We start from the raw sequence: 18,813 nt of genomic DNA, 5'->3' as shown, positions 1-18,813 counted from the left end.
ACCTTGTGTTTGGTGTCCATATTCTTGAGTTCCTGCATGATAGCTTTCTCAAAGGCTAGTACCTCCACTGGAAGTGAAAACCTCGCCATCCTCTCTGGCGGGGAAACTGGGATCTCTGTTGTCGAAACCCTCCTCTCTGTTTCTTTTGGAAACCACCTGCATTGGTGCTGGAAGTGCTACTATCAGAGCTTACACTGTCTTTGTCACTTCCATTCTCTTTCTTCACATAGTCCGCTCGTGTATATGGATAAGCTCTTTCAGGGGGCTTTCTTAAAAACCAATGAAAGGTTCATTTTCCAAGATGATCTGGTTTTTAAGAAAGCATGGTCACTTATTTCATGGCACTGTACCAGGGATTGGCAGGTCCTGATAATTCAAACTGCCGCAAGAAAATCTTTGGAACTCAAAGTAGAGATCCAGAAACTGGAAGTCCAGTTAAAAACTTTCATCTCACCAGCAGACTTAAAGAAGGGACTAGAGGAATTAAACCAACAAATGAAAGATTTTGAGGCCACCTTGAAACAAAGTAAATTTAATAAATTTAAGAAAGATAAAGATCGCTTCACCCCTGAAAGAGCTTATCCATATACACGAGCGGACTATGTGATGAAAGAGAATGGAAGTGACAAAGACAGTGTAAGCTCTGATAGTAGCACTTCCAGCACCAATGCAGGTGGTTTCCAAAAGAAACAGAGAGGAGGGTTTCGACAACAAGATCCCAGTTTCCCCGCCAGAGAGGATGGCGAGGTTTTCAAGGACCCCAATTCAATCCTTATCAGAATCCATTCCAATTCCCACAGTACCAATTTGTCCCTCCACAAATGGGACAGATGTATCCCCAATGGGTTCCAGAACAAACCGATGTACCCCAAAATGCTCAGCCTTTTTTATCCTGGGGCCAAGGACCCCGCAGAGGGAGGAACAAGAGGGGCAACAATGTCAACTGGCAACCCACAGAAGAAACAGACCCGAGGGTCCTGACGAGGAGCATGACGGCGAACCAAGCGTCGACGAGCAAGAGGGGAACCTAGTAATTAACATTACTCCATGGCCCCTCACCGATTTACAACAAAGGGTACTGAAAAAAAGGCTTGGGATACGTCCCTACCAACAAACCTGACCTGTTCTTACTACACAAAGAAATGCAGGACTTTATAAGAACTATCAAATTGAGGGCCTTCTTCAAAGATAAAGAACCTTCTTTGGAAGAATCAGACACAGGGTTGAAACCCAGGTCGACTTTCACACCACTGGATAACCAACTTCCAGTGGAGGTACTAGCCTTTGAGAAAGCCATCATGCAGGAACTCAAGAATATGGACACCAAACACAAGGTGTTCCAGAATACTAGCAGACTTGAGAATGAAGCTATAAATGAATTGAGACGTAACAAAAACCTAACCATAAAACCTGCAGACAAGGGTGGAGCGGTGGTTATTCAAACTACCACAGCCTACGACATTGAGTGCAGAAGACTCCTTGCGGACAATAGGAACTATCAGGTCTTAGTTCAAGATCCCACTGAGTCCTTGCGAATACAAATAGAAGGGATGATTGAGGAGGCACTCGCACATGATTGGCTCACGAAAAAAGAATCAGAGTTTTTGGTTCAGAAAAATCCCCGTGTTCCATATTTCTACACTATACCAAAAGTGCATACAAATCTTGAGAGTCCACCAGGACGCCCAATTGTGTCCGGCATCTCATCAATTTTGGAACCACTGTCCAAATTCGCTGATGTTTTTTAAGACCCCTGGTACAGGCCACTGATACGTACCTGAAAGATACAAAAGCGGTACTACAACTATTTCAGAATCAGACCTTTGACCCAAATTCCCAAATGCTACTTAGCCTTGACGTAGAGAGCCTCTACACGAGCCTCCCACATGATGAGACACTACAGATCATCGAAGAAGTACTTCACTCCACCAATTGGAAATACCATACTCCCCGCAATGTAGTGATGGAATGTATCTCATTAGCGCTCACAAAGAACTTTTTTGAGTATGAAGGCACTTTGTTTTGGCAAAGCCATGGGACCAGCATGGGAAGCACTTTTGCCCCTAGCCTGGCGGGACTATATGTCCATCATTTGGAAGCTACCAAAATCCTCCATCCCAACAACCCCTTCAGAGGGAGAATCCAGATGTGGCGAAGATATATCGCCGACATCTTGGTGATCTGGGAAGGAGATGAGAATTCGATCTCTGAGTTCATGCACTGGCTCAACGATCAGAACACGTTCCTCAAATTCACTCACCAAATGTCTAAAACAGCCATGGTCTTTCTGGATTTGAAAATATATCATGAGGCAGGTTGTTTGAAAATGGAGACCCACTTCAAAACTACGGCCAGAAACTGTCTCCTCAGGTTTGACAGTTTTCATCCACGTCACCTGAGGGAGAATTTACCATATGGGCAGTTCCTCCGCCTACGTCGGAACTGCAGTGATATAGTAAAATACAAAAGTCAGGCGAAGGACCGGAGTCAAAAACTGAGACAAAGAAAATACCCTGACCCAGTGATTCAATAAGCTATGAAGAGAGCCAGGAATAATCACCGAGAGGCCCTTTTGGAAGACAACCCACGTAAAGACGATCAGGTAAACAGAACAGTCTGTGTTACCACATACAGCCCTGTAACCAACCAGGTTACCAAATTGGTTAACAAACATTGGCGCATTCTTTCAAGTGGCACTCTATCACTGGACAAACCCTTGTTTGCACATAGACGAGGCAGGAATCTGAGAGACATGCTTGTCCATACTTGACCCTCGCCCATCAGAGAGAAACAAACTAGGCTACAAGGAATACAGGGCCATCACCCGTGTGGTAATTGCAACAACTGTCATCTTACCAAAAAAAGCCAAACCTTGACTTTTTCCAATGGCACTAGCTGGGAACAGCGTGCATTTACTAATTGCAATAGCAAGAATGTTGTGTACTTGATCACATGCCCGTGCAGTAAGGAATATGTGGGAATGACAACGAGGTCAGTAAGAATAAGGATTAACGAACACAAAAGCAATATCCGCTGTAAGAAGGCTACTACCAAAATGTCAACCCACTTTGTAGATCACCAACACTGTGTTAACGAGCTGCAATGGACAGTGATCGAACAGTTACCTTCAGAGGTTGGACTCTTTGAAAAAGAGCAACGGTGGGTGTTCCGTCTGGGGACCGATACCATCGGCCTCAACGATTTCATTCCCTGGAACCTTTTGCGATAAGTACCTGTTCATATAACATCTAGCGTTTACAATTTTTAGTTTGTGGGCGAAGCCTTGGACCCAACATTAGTCATGTGTCCACATCCTACAACTATTGCAGCAATCTATTAATAACCACTTCAGTAATATAAACTCAATGATTGTGCCTCATATACCTGCTCACAGCACAGTTCTAGTATACAATCTGCGCAGTAATCTGAATGACAAGCACCTCTAGCCTTTATTATGCGCTTATTCCATTTAGCGCTCTGTAGTGGACTCGTGCAGCAATCTATTAATAACCCCTTCATATATAAACTCAATGATTGAGCCTCATATACCGGCTCTCAGCACAGTTCTAGTATAAAATCTGCGCAGTAATCTGATTAACAAACACCTTTAGCCTTCTATTATGCGCCTATTCCATTCAGCGCTCTGCAGTGGACTCGCGAGCAGTGTAAGCCTTCTGCACATGCGCACGTGTATCGCAGGTCGCACATGCGCAGTCACCGCAATTGAATACACGCATGCGCGTCTGCTACCGGCACTGCACCCGTTCGGGCGCGCAGTACCGGAATGGAAGGGCGGATTTACTCCGTATTTGGGCATACCTTTCCGTTTTCAATCATTCAATTGTCCACACTAATCGGTCTGCTAAGAGGAGTATAAAAAGAAAACCGCCACATCCCAGCCTCACTTCTTTGGAGCAGCGTTGAGGGGAAGGCAGGCGATTTGCTATGCAGTAACCGTGAGTAATGTTGGCAACTGGGACCACGTTGGTACTCTTGGCACATTGTCCTTTCTACAACTTAAGCCCATTATTGAATATTCCCTAGGTTGCTTTACTGAGCAGTATGGAAGGATCCCCCCAATACTACGCATAGGCTCATGAGGTGATCAGACTGAGAACAATAAGTAAGCCTTGAACTATTTTTCCTCTCCCTCCTTTCCAACTTAACAGGGAGAACAATTTAATTATAGTTGTATGTGTGTTTGTGTATGTGTTTTTTGTCATTTTTCATGTTTACAGGGTTTTTTGAACCTCATTTGGGTTCTACTACTTACCCTTATACTCAAAGGAACCATTTTTTCCTGAGCTTTTGTACAGTAGACTATTTTTTGTTTATTATGTCTTCTTTTCACAGGTTCTCTGCAACGCCAATTGGGCGCAACTGAACTCACCTCAACAATTAACATTGTTAGGTATATTACACATTTCTTTTTATAAAAAAGGTTTTTATACACTTTTACATTTTCATGTGAGTAAGGTGAGGATATAGTGCATATCCTTGTCCTGAAGAAGGAGCCCCTGCGCTCCGAAACATGTTGACACTCTGGTTGTAAATACCCTAATTCGTATTCAAACAACCCACTTTTGCACCTTTTTAACAATACCAGCCGAGGACATAATAAATAATTTTTTCCTACGTGCCAGGTATTTTTTTAGTAACTCACTTTCACCTCACTTCACTCACACTTTCCCTTAGTAAACACACCCCCTCACATAGTTCACTATCAAGTGCTCCTGCGTATTCGTGAGTCGTAGCACGCCGCATCCCGTAGAGGGGTGCGAAGGCCCCGATGATGAAGCATGACACCAAGGGGCCTGTTGGTGTGTGAGGGGCATTTAAACAACACTGTGTGCTCCCCATCACTTTAGGGACCACCGCCACTTTTTCTGGAGTGGATTCCACTTTGTTTGATCATATTAATTAGGGAGATCGAATCCACTGACTCTCTCTCTCCCTCTCCTGATTATATAGCTGTATGTTTTTTATGTTCACTACGACGTATATAAGTTGAACTAAAAATGGAGGCTGGTGCCGCAACCAATGCAGTTACAGCCGAAACACATTGACCTCAGCACTGCTTTAATAAATCTTTATAACCACGCTTTGGAGTGCCGATTTCTCATTTGAGACAAGTGAGGAGAAGGAGTGGAGGTATCAGAGCGCCATTTGCTATGCTCCACTAGCATTCAGGTGCCCGCCAGCAGCCGCCGATTGGATGAAAATATAGAGGGTGGTGGGCCCCTCACACTACAGTGGAAACAAATCCCCTTGCCATGCACTGCTTGTACCCTCACATATTTCATCACTCATGACATGGTCAATGACTGCATTAATAAAATCCCTAATGACAGCTGAAATTACATCATTGATAACAATACTGTGCAGTGCCGGGGCACAAGTCACAGTTACTTTAGGGCATGAGTTATAGTTACTTGAAATAACTATAACTGGTTATTTCAGTTAAAAGGCAATGTTTTAACTGACATTTCCACCTATCTATAATGTCCCTTTAACCTTTGCATTTTTACCGTACATTTACGTGTATGTCAAATGCAGCTTTATTTTTTTTTTAAATACTTACATTATTTAATATCAATTCTATGCATTGTTTTGTCGTTTATAATACATACAACATACATATAAATATATAACTTATATTTTACCTTGAGTTGGATTTTTCATAATAAAACTTAAAAAACGATTTTAATTTAATTTAAGAAATTTTAAATATTTATATATTTATTTTAAAAATAGGTTGATAGTGCTGTACAATTGTATTTTAATTAGGATTAACAAATATATAAATTAGTTTACATCAATTTGTAACAAATATATTTTTAGTAATTTCTGTATTGGGGTGGAGAGTTACCTTTGGTATTTGCACAAGTAAAAAAGTTTAATAAACTTGAGAAATATTGGTAGAAATATTTATATGTTTAATAATAATGTATATAATGGTATATGTTTATTTTCAATGTAATACAAAATAGGAAAATGCTACAACACTATTAACAATTTTAATTTACATTTTAATTATTTTGAAACTATTAAATGTATTAAAAGATTTTTTTTAATAAACTACATTTCACCTAAAGTCAAATAAAGTTTTTTTTCAAACTCAGTGGAACTCCGCTTAGAGGCACTACGCCAGCTCCGCCCACCCTTACAGAGGACCTGATTCATATACGGCCTCCACACTCGTGGCGGAGGCCCGCAGCAGTGAGGAAGACTCCACACACAGGGCGGAATCTCCGCAGTAAGAATTCTTATTGCAGAGATTCCACCCTGAGTGCGGAGACTCCCCCACGACTGCGGGCCTTTGCCACGGGTGCATAGACTCTACGACAACTGCAGGGCCTCAGCCACGAGCGCGGCGACCCTTTGTGAATCAGCCCCAGAGTGTCTAGAAGCTGTGTTGTGCAGGGCAGCTTCTGTGCTGCAAATTCTTAACCCTTTTCACCATGTAAATAATGAACACTTAGCTGCACAGCTCTAATGTACTGTGTGGAGAGCTGTGGGGGGCTTCTGAAATCTTGTTAGCCTATCAGCCGAGAGCTACTGTTTATCAGTGGACTGTATGAAAAGTGCTGAGTGGCTGCAAGTGGCCCGTAGTCCATAGAAACCCAGCTATATGTCCTTCTTGATATGTCAGCATCATTCAGACTCAACGGTCATCAAATACTTTCTGTGCATCTCCAGCAGACATGATCTCTGGTTTAGCACAGTTATGTTTGTTCAATAACCGTACCTAAGAAATTGTGAGGGTAGGCTTTTTGTAGCTTTTTGTTACTTTGCACTGCGGCAGTCCCAGTGGCCTTTCTTTTTCCAGGTTCTTTTAACCACGTACCTTTGGAATTTGGCTTCAGTCATTGTATCTTTAACCAATGTGTACGCAGCTTTAGAGAGGATATGGGAATCATGCTGTGTATAGAAGCCAAATATGGAAACAGGGCCTACGTATTGTATCCATGTCTGTCCTTGGCAATATCTAAGTAACTCAAGCCAAATGCTGTGAAACCCAAACTGTGGTCAAACTCCTTGGTCTGAGAACACAAGTATGTTTTCAACAGCAACTCCTATTTGGAATGATTTTAAGCTCTCATCAGACAGCAAGTTTACACCGGTTGAGGAATTATTGCTTTCCCATTTCACAATCTTTATGAAGTCTTTTTTCTTTGTTCTACTCCTATTGTACTGCAGCCGTCAGCTTCATTGCCTTGCTTGTACCCATGTAACCCTACCTACACTGTCCGGTCAACTGATCACATCCCACATAGAATGCTGTGGGCCTGCCGGCTCAACTGCAGTGAGTTTGTCGTGGTGATTGACCTGCCCGGTGGCCCAAAGGGATGAGAAGAGAGTAAAGTACTTCTGGGATTCCAATGAGCTCTGTGCAAATGTGAAAACAGGAGAGATATATAGCGAAGAGAAAGACCTGATCAGGTACGACAACAGTTTCCTAAGGGAAAGTCATCAAGTTCACTTGCCCAGGTTCAAGCATAACAGGTTCTTCTGTTGGAGTTCAGCTGAGGTTCATGTCATTTAACTCAGAAGGAGGCCATATGTTTTCTGGCTCAACATACAGGAGATGGTCCTTTCAGATTAATCATCTCACAGAGGCCAGTCAGAAGCAGTGACTCTCCCACCTGATTTTCTGTACCTCCCTAGTGAATGTTGTTTGTAGTGATCCAGTGTTGAAGACGTGTATTGACGACACACAGTTCATGCTGCGCTTAATCCAGAAATCCAGTACAATTCCATTTTCAGGACATATTGTTCTCGGGTGTGTATTCCGTACTATTGCCACTTTGACTGTATACAACATGATGAATGTAATTTGAATAATTCAACCCTGTTAATTTACAATCACATTGTTATTATTTTTTAACCTGTCCATGCAAAAATCAGTAATGCCAGCTTTGAGGGGCACACGCTGCTGGGGTTGCTCATACTGCTCCCTGTCCTGAAACAAGCACTAGTGATTTCATGTTGGGGACCAGTTGCCACCTGTCTGCTCTTATTCAGGAGAATTTTCATTATCTCCTTCATTTTCCTATGAGGTGATCTGTGTTTGGTGGGCCCTTTTCCAGGCCTGAGGGCTTTCAGGTAATCATCCCTTTTGGCCTTGTGGCTCCACTTCAACACGCCTTCCCTATACATGGCCTTCATCTCTCCCACAGTTAGATCAGCCAGGGTTGTCAGATAAACCGCCATGGAAAAAGGTGCTAAAATTGTAGCAAAAATGATACGTTGGAAAAAAATCAAAACTGACCCAATTCAAAACCTGAATACCAATGTAAGGTTAAAAACAAACTTTTTGCTCCAAAATAAGTCGATGTACTTTTAAAATTATGAACACTGCAAAAATACAAGCATGAATCCCACCACTGAACATCAATTTAGGAAAGTGGATTGTTGTTTAGGTAGACAAGTGTCCATCCAAAACAAGAAGCAACTATCTGCTAGATATTACACAAATTAAGTTAAATAAACCTCGGCTCAATCCATGGTATCGTGACAGAAAGCAGTCAGGCTTAAATCAAAGGAAATGTTTAAAGTATTTTACTCAGTGCATACAGACTAGGAAAGGTCATAGAAAACAAAATACAACTCCAAAGTCATTTTTTTAAATAATGAGAGAAACATGTTATGAGTAAAATATGTCCAAAATGACAAAAATCCAAAAAGGGAAACTTTAGATATGAATTTTTAAAGACTTAAGAGAAAATAGTGCCAAGAAAAGAGTATAGCACCAATGATGATCAACGGGCATGGTAGACCGGGACCTAGGAGCAAGTTGAGACGGACCATGAAGGAACTATGGTCAGATCCATCAAGTGGATTTGTTCCTGTGAATGTCTGAAAGTCAAGGCGTTCACAAAAGTTTCCAAGCTCATCTTCAGAAAGAGACTTCTTTTTACTTTTTTGGGGAAAAGCATTGACATTTCTTCTAAGTCCCAATGCAGAAGAGGTTTTTGTGACTTTTTGAGAAGAAAAATTCTTCTTTTGTGGGCTACTGCTGAATTGGTAGCCGCCACTTGGATCCAACGACTGCAGCTAGAGCTTTGAAGATTTCTCACTGAATTTTTTCCAAGTCCCAGGCATCATAGGGCTTGGGCGTTTTCTCCAAGGTGCTCAAAGCCTTGAGCGTGACTATGCTAAAATTCAACCTGATTCGGTGGAACTGCCGGTTGGACACTTTTTCCTGCAGGTTCTGCTGGAGCTCTGGGGGAAAGTTTTCAAATGCCTCTAACCTATCTTTCAGTGCCCTGGTAACCACAGGAGTAGACTTTTAAGGACCACAGACTCTCATGCAGCTTGTTGCGTCCCTGTAGCCGCACAGGAGGTCACCCAAATGAGCCTAAAAGTCTACTTCTATGTCATGGGTACAAAAGAGAGCAGCTGCAGTAGTTAAGGGCTTCACTTTGGTCACAGATAGTTAATACAATCCTCTTCAAATTTTCTGCAGATCCAAAAAGCGTTATAAAGCTAGTCCAGTGTGTGAGGTTGACTCCTAGGCACTTTCTAATCAATGGAGTAAAAGTTCCCGGGGACAACCCTGTCCACATTTTCAGTAGTTTCTGTTTGCCTTACTGCAAACAGGTCCAACATACCATTGGCCAGGAAATTGTCAAGATGGCCAAAGTCTTCAGCCACACTAAACCTAGGTTCAGAGGGCAGGGTGTGTATGGGAGTGTCCTAGGGAAATCGCCAGTGTCCTCCCACATCTAACACTAAAGTCCAGTTTGAAGCAATCCCTAAACCCACAACAAAACCGGAGACATATGTCTAGTAAAAACAAAGCAAAGTTTATCAGTGACCAGAAATGAGATGCACAAGAAACGTTAGCTGGCCCTTATTGATCAGTTTCAAGAGCACTGATGTTTTGCATGTGCCTCACACAGACCAGCCAGGCAGGATTTGACACTTTTGCTATCTTGAATATTTAGCTGCCCATAGAGTCATTCCTGCCCATTCAAGGTGATCTGTCAATCAAAAGAATCAATTTTGTAACTCCTGGGAGGAAGTTCACACCACGGTCATACTCATTCAGGCCAAGTACAGGCTGAGCAGCTGTCAGAGGCTAATGCTAATTAGAATCCTGAAGGCTCAGGCAGGGAAGGAATAGGTAATTTTCTAAAAGTTGCTTTCTTAAAAGTATTTATTATAAATCCAAATTCACCATTCAATTGGATTTTAATAACTATTAAACATAGTGGTTTAATTATTTTTCTATCTGGTCCCATTCCAGAGATAGCAGTATTACTATTTTATTATTACTATTTAATCTGTCTAGTTTTCTACAGAGGACTGGTAGGTTTGCAACAATAAAAACTGCTTTTGGGACATTATCATTATAGGGATATGTAAACATTACTTATCTACATGTACCAATTTTAAATACCATGCACTCTGCCTTGTAGGCTACAAGGCCTACATAGAGGTGATTTACAAATATTTAAAAGGGAGGTTGTCACCTATTAAAAAGGGTTATTTTGACAGATCAAGTGCAGGATTTACACTGCAGAAGCAATTACAAAGGGTGGGCCTGGAGCCATGTTTTGAGTGCCACTGTAGTGGGTTGTACAATAGTTGACACAGTCTATGAGTGACATTTAACTTTCCATTCCATGGCTGTATTTCTGCACCATACACTATGGCCTTATAGGAAATTTAAATGTGCCAATCAGGTTCTAATCCTTGACATGCTTTTAGGGACAGAGCACCTGAACTGGGCACTGGATAGCAGTGTCCAAATGTTAAATTTCAAGCGTACGAGCATGGAGTCCCTAGAAAATGAAAAACTGAGATTGACCACCTAAACAGGGATCACTTTGCAACATGAATAGTTTACAATTTAAACCAGAGATGTCTTGCATTCAGAACTAATGGTTAATGTGTAGCTGGGATAAGATGATAACAAAAAGCACCAGTTCTTACGTTTCTTACACCGCACGTACACCACCGTCGACAGAACAATGATCAATAGTACCGCTACCGCCACAATAGCACCGATGGATCGGTTCGGGAAGCCATAAGTAGTATTTGATTCATGAGCCTTGTAAACATTCTGAAATGGAAGATCTTCTTCACAAATATGTTCATTTCCTAAGAAACAGAAGAAATACATTAGGAAAGAAGACTATGTACTTATTGTGGGGAGCACTTGTTTGTGGTTACTCATGATAACACTTGGGACTACCTAGAATATGATGTAGCCAGTCCCAATGAATAAAAGAAAATCCAGAAAGAAAAGGCAGAAAATATAATATTGAAAATTGTAAAATTACTTTTAAAATCATGAACATTTTTAAGACAATACTGCAATCACTAGATCTTATAACAAACAAAATAAACATTTAAATGTCTAAATTCCATGGTTTTGGACGCACTTTGGATCTCATCTTGTTGTTTAGTTTTTTTTAGCTTTTCCTCCTATGGGCTCTGGGTATTTAACTACAGTGTAAGACATAATATTAAAATTAGAGTGGAAAGCTAACTTTCAAAAGATTCCATTATAACTAGATCAAAGCAGAACCATTTGAAGTTTTAGGAACCCTGGACACAGACATATATTGGGGCTTCTCAGTCGCCATTCATCAAAAAGCAGGCCAAATATAGATTACTGCCATGGTGGCTTCTGTTGTTTGCCACTGGTGTCCTGTGGTTTGTCCTACCATGGCTCTGCATACGGGATACTCAGGATAGCGAGTGCGAGCAATCAAAGACTTCTCATGGAGGTAGTGCGGGGGCAAGAACTCAACACGAAACAACCAAACAACAGACATAATAAAAACATATTGTTCAGCAAAGTACTTATCCTTCGTTAAAAAGAAAGCACTTTAATCTCACAGCACAATGAAATACCACACACTCCAAGGATGGCACTCCAGTTACAGAGTTGCAACCTAACCTATGAGAGATAGTGAAGTGCTTTACCCTCTACGGTACCCAGTTCCCCCTCTTGGAAGTCCTCAATATATATGTTTATTTGGTAACTTAGGCAAAGATTTCTTCTTTTTCTAGAGGGGTATCTATCTGGCTAGATCCTGGAGTCCCATGGCTAGCACCTGGAGTCCCACTGTTACATCGCTACACTAAAGCAGATGTAATGGGCAGCTATACAATGGTATAGCGCCTTTTGGAAAGACAGGATATTTGCTTTCTTCATGTATGCACTCCAAATCGGGTGATGATAACTTCTTTGGGAGGTGATGGATTTGCTCACACCATATGTGACTGCACCTCTCATATGGGCCAGGGATTTTATTTGCACCTCAGATGAGGATATGACTAGACCTCTCCCCCTAACCCTTCTGGCTACATTTAAAACCTACCATCGCCAAACATCTATGAAAGGTGATGACTAGGTTGACCAGTGTGGCTATATAGCGCAAGTTACACCCTGATAATAGAGAATATTCTTGTCACTCCCTGCAGGTCCCATGACACCTATAGTAGATAAGATTGTTTTATGGTAACACATGATATCGTGGTCAAAATACACACAGTACAATATTAGTATAGATTTCAGTCGGACCACTCCTGTTGGACATTGATTATCATAATACGCCATTTGGGCCTCAAGTTACCTTATGAAGACTACACTTGGAAGTTTTGCACTGAGACGGGAGAGATACTGGACACCCATTTTGAAACTAACTGGGGTATGGCGTCCAATAGAGCTACGGAACGGGAGGCTTTTAAGTATGTAGTGAGGGGTGAATGTTTTTGTAAATTAGTGGGGATACAGCAAAAACTCAAAAAAGAACTGTCCCAACAAGAAAAAGTAGTGCCAGTTTACAAAGTAAGGAACGTTTGACTGCAGCCACCAAAGCTGAAGTATTAACAGCCAAAAATAACACTGAGCGACAAATGGTACATGTTTAAATACATTCTCACTTACAGCATACAGGCAGAGGCTCCACAGAGATAGGGACAATTGGGGTAAACTCCTCACATGGTTATAGAGAAGAGAGTTACTACACCCCCAGTCAAGAAGCCAGATGGGACACAGGTTTCCTCCCAGGCTACTATTAATGTAGTGCTGCAGCAATATCTAGAACAAATGTATAAATGGCTTTAGAAAAGAGATATATCCACCCCTAGTGATTACCTAGCGGGGATTGCACTTCAAAAACTTACAGACACTAAGCTAGAGAGCCGGGAGATGGACATCACGAAAGAGGCGCTGCTGGCAGCACTGATGGAAATGCCACATAATAAGACACCAAGCTTGGATGGGCTGCCCCCAGAATTCTATTAGAAATTCACACTTGATTACTGACAAACTCCAAGAAGTGCATAAGAAAGCAGTCACACTGAACTCCATGAGCAAGGTGGTCATAGTAACGTTGCCCAAGCCTGAAATACATTCCATTCAGATGGGACCGATTCCCATGCTAAATTACTAGCTAAGGTCCTAGCCAGAGTCCTTCTTGTGATAGAGAAATTGGTGCATAGCCACCAGTGTGGTTTCCTTCCTAGAAGGAGCACATTACTCATTCAACTCAACAGATGGATAGGATGGCGCCCTCGTGACGTTAGATATTGAAAAAGTATTTGACACTATGGGATGGGACCACATGTTTGAAGCATTGAGAATGGGCTTTGGCCTGATATTTTGAGTCCTTTACATGAATTCTACGGCTCAGGTTCAATTAGGTAATACTGTGTCAGGTAGGTGGGATGTTAAGTGTGGTACTCATCATGAGTGCCTGCTATCACCCCTACTGTTTGCTCTTGATTGAGAACCCTTACTGGTCAGGTTAAGAAAGGTGCTACGTAAGTGGGATATCAAGACAGATGTGACACATGTTGTCTCAATGTATGTAGATGATACTTTGGTTTATTCATGTGAACCTATGTCACACTCCCCATATCACTAGCAAAACTGGAGCGCTTTGGAGATGTTGCCAGACTTCGTATTAATCAAAGTTGGTGGCTTTTCCTCCAGTTAGATTGACTAAGACCACATGAGCCCCAAAAATTGTGTTATGAAGGGAAAGGGAGCAAATTAGTTATTTGGCTATTCAGGTTTCACATACACCGGAATTACAATATGCACATAATATAGGTAGAAGTTTACCGGGATTACGAAAGATCAATTTCCTTTTGGAACACTCTCCCATTAACTATTATCGCACTAGTGAAAATGGTGATTGTAACCTGCAGTTTATTGCACCTCCAAAACACGCTATGTAAGATACCATGTGTGGTGTCTTGCGAGTTAGAAATGATGGAACCCTTTTGGCTCCTGATGGACTCCGCTGAACTATGACGTAAGTGTTAAAGCAGAATGCAATGAGGGCTGGTTTAGAATGTTGAATTCACAGACACATGCAGATGAATAAAGACATGTAATACTACGCTCAGAGTTTGGCGTAGTCATTGTCCCGGTACCCCAGTTCCTGCATGGCATGGATTGCAGAGTCCATGCCGTGCAGGAACTGCCTTTGACGCGCTCATTGCAGTGCCTTTTTCATAGGCACTGCTGTGGGACCGCCAAAGAACCACCAGCCAGACACGAGAAAACCCGTAATCTAGCGGGTGGATTTCACACAGCTTTGGTGGTGTGGGTGCGGGTGGCGGCACTGTTTCCACACTGCCAAAGTGGTACTCGGGTCCTCGGTCTGGAGCGAGTGTAAATGGCTGCCAGTGCTGAGGAGTGTGCTGATAGGCAAGCTGCTGACATTGGTTAAGACAAATAGACACTGAACGAAGTTGATGGTCATCTAAATCACTGTCAAACAGTTCTTCTGTATCAAAGGCCTCTCGGACTCTTAGACGCCTTTGTTGTATTTGTTAGAACATTCTGCCACTAGAGGGCAGAATGTTCTAAGGGCCCCTTTGTAGCTGGGCTATACCGGCTATCAAAGTTCTGCTACCTTGTTAAAGGTCCTCGCCTTCGGCTCGGGCCAGTAACGCTGGAGCTGGCCTTTAATAGCCGGTATAGCCCGCCTATATTAGAACATTGGAATGTTGAGTGCTCCATGGAGTAGCTCCTAGCTAATAATGGCTAGTAAAAGCCCGTAGCGCCAACATTCCACTGATTATCTTGCACAGCAACAGCTGTGAATAAAGGCCTGCAAGAGGCCTTTGTTTTACTAAGTAGAACGTTCTGCTCTAATGGGGTGGAATGTCCTAATAGCCCGCCGTATCTGGACTATAAAAGCCATTAAAGGCCAACTCCCTTGTTGAAGGCCCTCGCCGAAAACACTGGAGCAGGCCTTTAATGGCCAGTATATCCCGTTAGAAGGCTATGAAAGACACCTGGCCTGGTCAAGGTGCCAAGTGCTCCAATCTCCCAATGCCCAAACCCTTGTGCTTTATCAAATAACCATGTTCCATGATTTCAACATCAAAACAATAAACATACCTGAAACAACTACACAAATTATGGAATGTTAATTTAATTCAGATACAAAAAACTATGCGAACATTGAGATCATAATTTTAATGAGGTTTGAGGTTTTTTTTTATGTAGTTTTATATCTAAAAGAAGAATTGATATGATGGACTCTAGCATATTTCTTCCAAATGCATGCTCTTTTTTTCAGCGCATACAAGTGCTTCTTCACTTAAGCCACCAATCGTCCATACTAGATTCCATTTACTGTAATTCCACTGTTCTCCCAAATGAAGGTAAGGATACTAGTTTAATTGTTAGCTTCCAATTTCAAATTCCTTAACATTTTCAGAGCGTTTTACAACTCTAAAATTAAAATGTTGCTTTTTTTAATGTATATGCACTTTATTACTCTTCTAAAAATATTTAATTTGACAAACAGTCGCAGGCCACAGGTCAAGGAACACTGAGATAGGATATTAGAGGGCACCTTATAAAACGAAAGTGTATGAAATACAGAAGTATTTTTCCATTTACATCTGTGATGTCATCCTACACCAAGAAGGGACACAAGTGCCTCCTATGATAGAGCTTACCACAGAATGAATACTTTTAATACTTGCCTATCACGTGTACTTGAGTCTTGCCCTTGCTATTGGCTGCCTTCACCGTCACGTCACATAAGTAGGTCCCACTGACTCTGGTCGTCACGTTTTCCAACTGCAGGCTTGCTTGGCCTTGTAGCAAGTTATTCGTAGAAAAAGAAGTATTTTCATTAAATCTTTTCACGTTCTTTCCATCAAATATTACAAGCGCGCTGTACTCGTCCTCGGCAACCTCCTTCCCCCACAAAACGTGAACCTCGTCCAGTGTGAAGTTGTGTTTGTAGTGGAACTGGCACTGAAGCAGCACGCTGCCTCCGGTGCGGGACAGGATCAGCCGTTCTGTGTGGAGATGGAGGCAGGTGTCCAGAGCTGAAAAAGAACAAGTGCATCAAAGGTAAGCAAGCAAATCTGCAACGTGGAGCCGCAGCGACACCCAGTGGTATCCTGGTGTAATGCCACCGATTTATTTTTGGAAAAAATAAATAAACTAAACTTTTCTCCCATTTAAGCCAACTAGTATCGGAGAAGTGCGCGTTTGTCTATTGTATCCACCATGTTCTACCAAAGAACAGTCAGCTTTAAAGGATTACAATGAATTAAAGTAAAATATGCTTGACCACAATTCGAAGGAAGTTATTTTGGCTTAGCTGTTACACTACTTTTTGGTGTATAATTGTGTTGTGCTTCTATCCATGTAGAGGTACAGATGGAACACTAATATTTAGCATTCATTGCACCTGTTGTTTTGTGGGGCAATTAAATGGAGGGGTTTAGAACTACACATTACCAGTAGCAGAGAATGTCTGCCTCTGGGGGTAGTGAAGGTCGCAGACCAGTCTTGCCCAGGGGTGTTTCGTGCTGGCCAATAGGACAGGGTGGGGGATAGGTTAACTTAGGGGGAAGGGTCGGGTTTAGGTAGGGCTATAAAGAGGTCAGGAACGAACAATCCGGCGTCTTCCTGACACCAAGCACCTCCGGGAGGGAAGATTAGAATTTAAGTGGTAGTTTTTAGTGAGGCCTACCTTGTGTGAATTGACGACACCGGCAGAGCTCTTATGGCAGCGCCTGGTAGTGAGGCGGTCCGGGCTCCCCTCATCATTCTGGGTGCAGCAAGTAGGGCCAGCCTCCTCAGACCTGGTTTGCTTAACCAGACCTTGGTTGGGATGGGGCGTCTGACGTGTTCTGCATTGTGGTGGTAGCTACTTTCCACGCCAAGCGCTACCTGCCAGTAAAACCTCAGTGGGCCGTGGCAAGTGCACGGATCGTCTCCCATCTGCCATAGAGCCGGTAATCTTGCCTGTTGGTGGGGGGGGGAGGTGGTACGGCCTACTAATGCCGAGGCTGAAAAGGAGGGACAGAAGAAGGCCCTGGAACTCCCAGGGGGAGATGGGCCTGTAGATCTCTCAGCAAGGCCTCCTCCTGAGAAACATGAAAGACAGACAACTGGGCCCTGGGTAAAGAAAAGCAAGTGGGCCACACCTGGGCCCTGGAAGGGGGGGCTTGAGGGGGGCAGGGGACCCCATTCAAGACCATGAGTGAGGGACAGCTGTACCAGCGGGGGGCACTTGCCCCTGTAGCTGGGGATTCGCAGACAGTTGACAGCCAGATGGGGGCCAATGGGATGGGGGCCACAGTACAAGGGGACAGTGGGTTTGGGTCCCCAAGTACCCGGAACAAGAGGTACTTAGGGCGGGAGCCAGTACGGTCCAGGGGCCTGGTGATGCGAGGGGGCCCCCTGGTTGGATCAGCCTGGTGTGGGACGAAGGTGCAAGACCAGTGGAAGAGGCCGGTAGAAAGGTGGTGATGCCAGTGGGGTGCAAGACGGCCCCAGGACCTTGGCCCAATACAGCAGGGAGGTTTGCGGTGGCTTCCCCTCTGTCGAGGGCTTAGGCACAAGGAGTTGCTCCGGATGATCGTTCATTTGAGCATGGTGTGTCAGTGCAATGGCAGAAACGAGTGGTGCAAGTGCTTGGGTCTGAAGAGCCTATGGGTGATGCAGAGCTGATTCTTGACTATGGGGATGACAGTGATGAATGGGAGGAAGGGGAGTTGCGAGAAGAGGAGGCTGATTCAGTGGGGAGGCATGGAAAGACAGAGAGGACAACTAGCGAAGTTGGTGTTTTGGCTGGTGTCAAGTGCGGACAAGGGGAGTGCCAAGCATACCAGGCACCGGAACAGCAGAGGACGCGCAAAGAAAAGGCCGTCGGCAGTCACCTGTTGCTATGTAAAGGCGTTTGGTGGGCAGCATGGGAGCTTGAGGATGCTGGGCCATAGGGTAAGCCTTGCAGGTCAGCGGGAGTGGGGGTTGGTGTGGTGGGCAACTCACGGACCGCGCTGACAGATGCAGTGGCGGCACCGGAGGTGCTGAAAGAGGTGGAGAGTAGCCAGCAGGTGGTGGGTCACGGGGTCCAAGCGGACAGTACAGTAGGGAAAGAAGGGACGGAGGAGACTGAAGAAGATAAACATAAGAGGCTACCTTATATGGGATTGGTGATGCCCCTGGGGTCCCATTTGTCAGAAAAAAATAATAATAGGATATGGAAGCACAAATATGTTGATGTTTTCAAACTCCTACATAGGGAGAATCAGGCAAAGGAGGGATCCAAAGAGGAAGAGTGGGAGTTGACCAGGAAACCGAGGGTGCCCATAAACATGGAAAATTGGACCTCAGCCTTCTTGATTTATGCTTGCATATATTGTTACCGTCATATGGATAGGGCCATTGTGTTGCTGAAGTACATAGACATTATTCATAAGGCACAAATGCACTTTGGGGGCTATGCCTCGCCGAGCTATGACGGAAAATTTAGGGCCAGGGTTAGACTCAATCCAGATAAGCCATGGAGGGAGGTGGATTTG

The 18,813-nt window shown here is 43.4% G+C and overlaps 1 protein-coding gene across 1 annotated transcript in view; it reads right to left on the bottom strand.

The window, feature by feature from the left end:
• LOC144762939 (uncharacterized) overlaps positions 1-17,234 on the bottom strand; it is a 35,518-nt gene extending 18,284 nt beyond the window's left edge. The window contains exons 1-3 of the mRNA XM_078648239.1: positions 17,177-17,234; positions 15,973-16,323; positions 10,942-11,109 (exon numbers count right to left, since the gene is read on the bottom strand). Coding sequence (XP_078504365.1) covers positions 10,942-11,109; positions 15,973-16,323; positions 17,177-17,234 — 577 coding nt within the window. The remainder of the gene's footprint in view (positions 1-10,941; positions 11,110-15,972; positions 16,324-17,176) is intronic.
• Positions 17,235-18,813: the final 1,579 nt, after the last annotated feature.

The sequence above is a fragment of the Lissotriton helveticus genome, chromosome 6 (genome assembly GCF_964261635.1).
Source record: "Lissotriton helveticus chromosome 6, aLisHel1.1, whole genome shotgun sequence".
Lineage (NCBI taxonomy): Eukaryota > Metazoa > Chordata > Amphibia > Caudata > Salamandridae > Lissotriton > Lissotriton helveticus.
The sequence above is the reverse complement of the archived record's forward strand: the minus strand, read 5'-3'. Positions and strand labels throughout refer to the sequence as shown.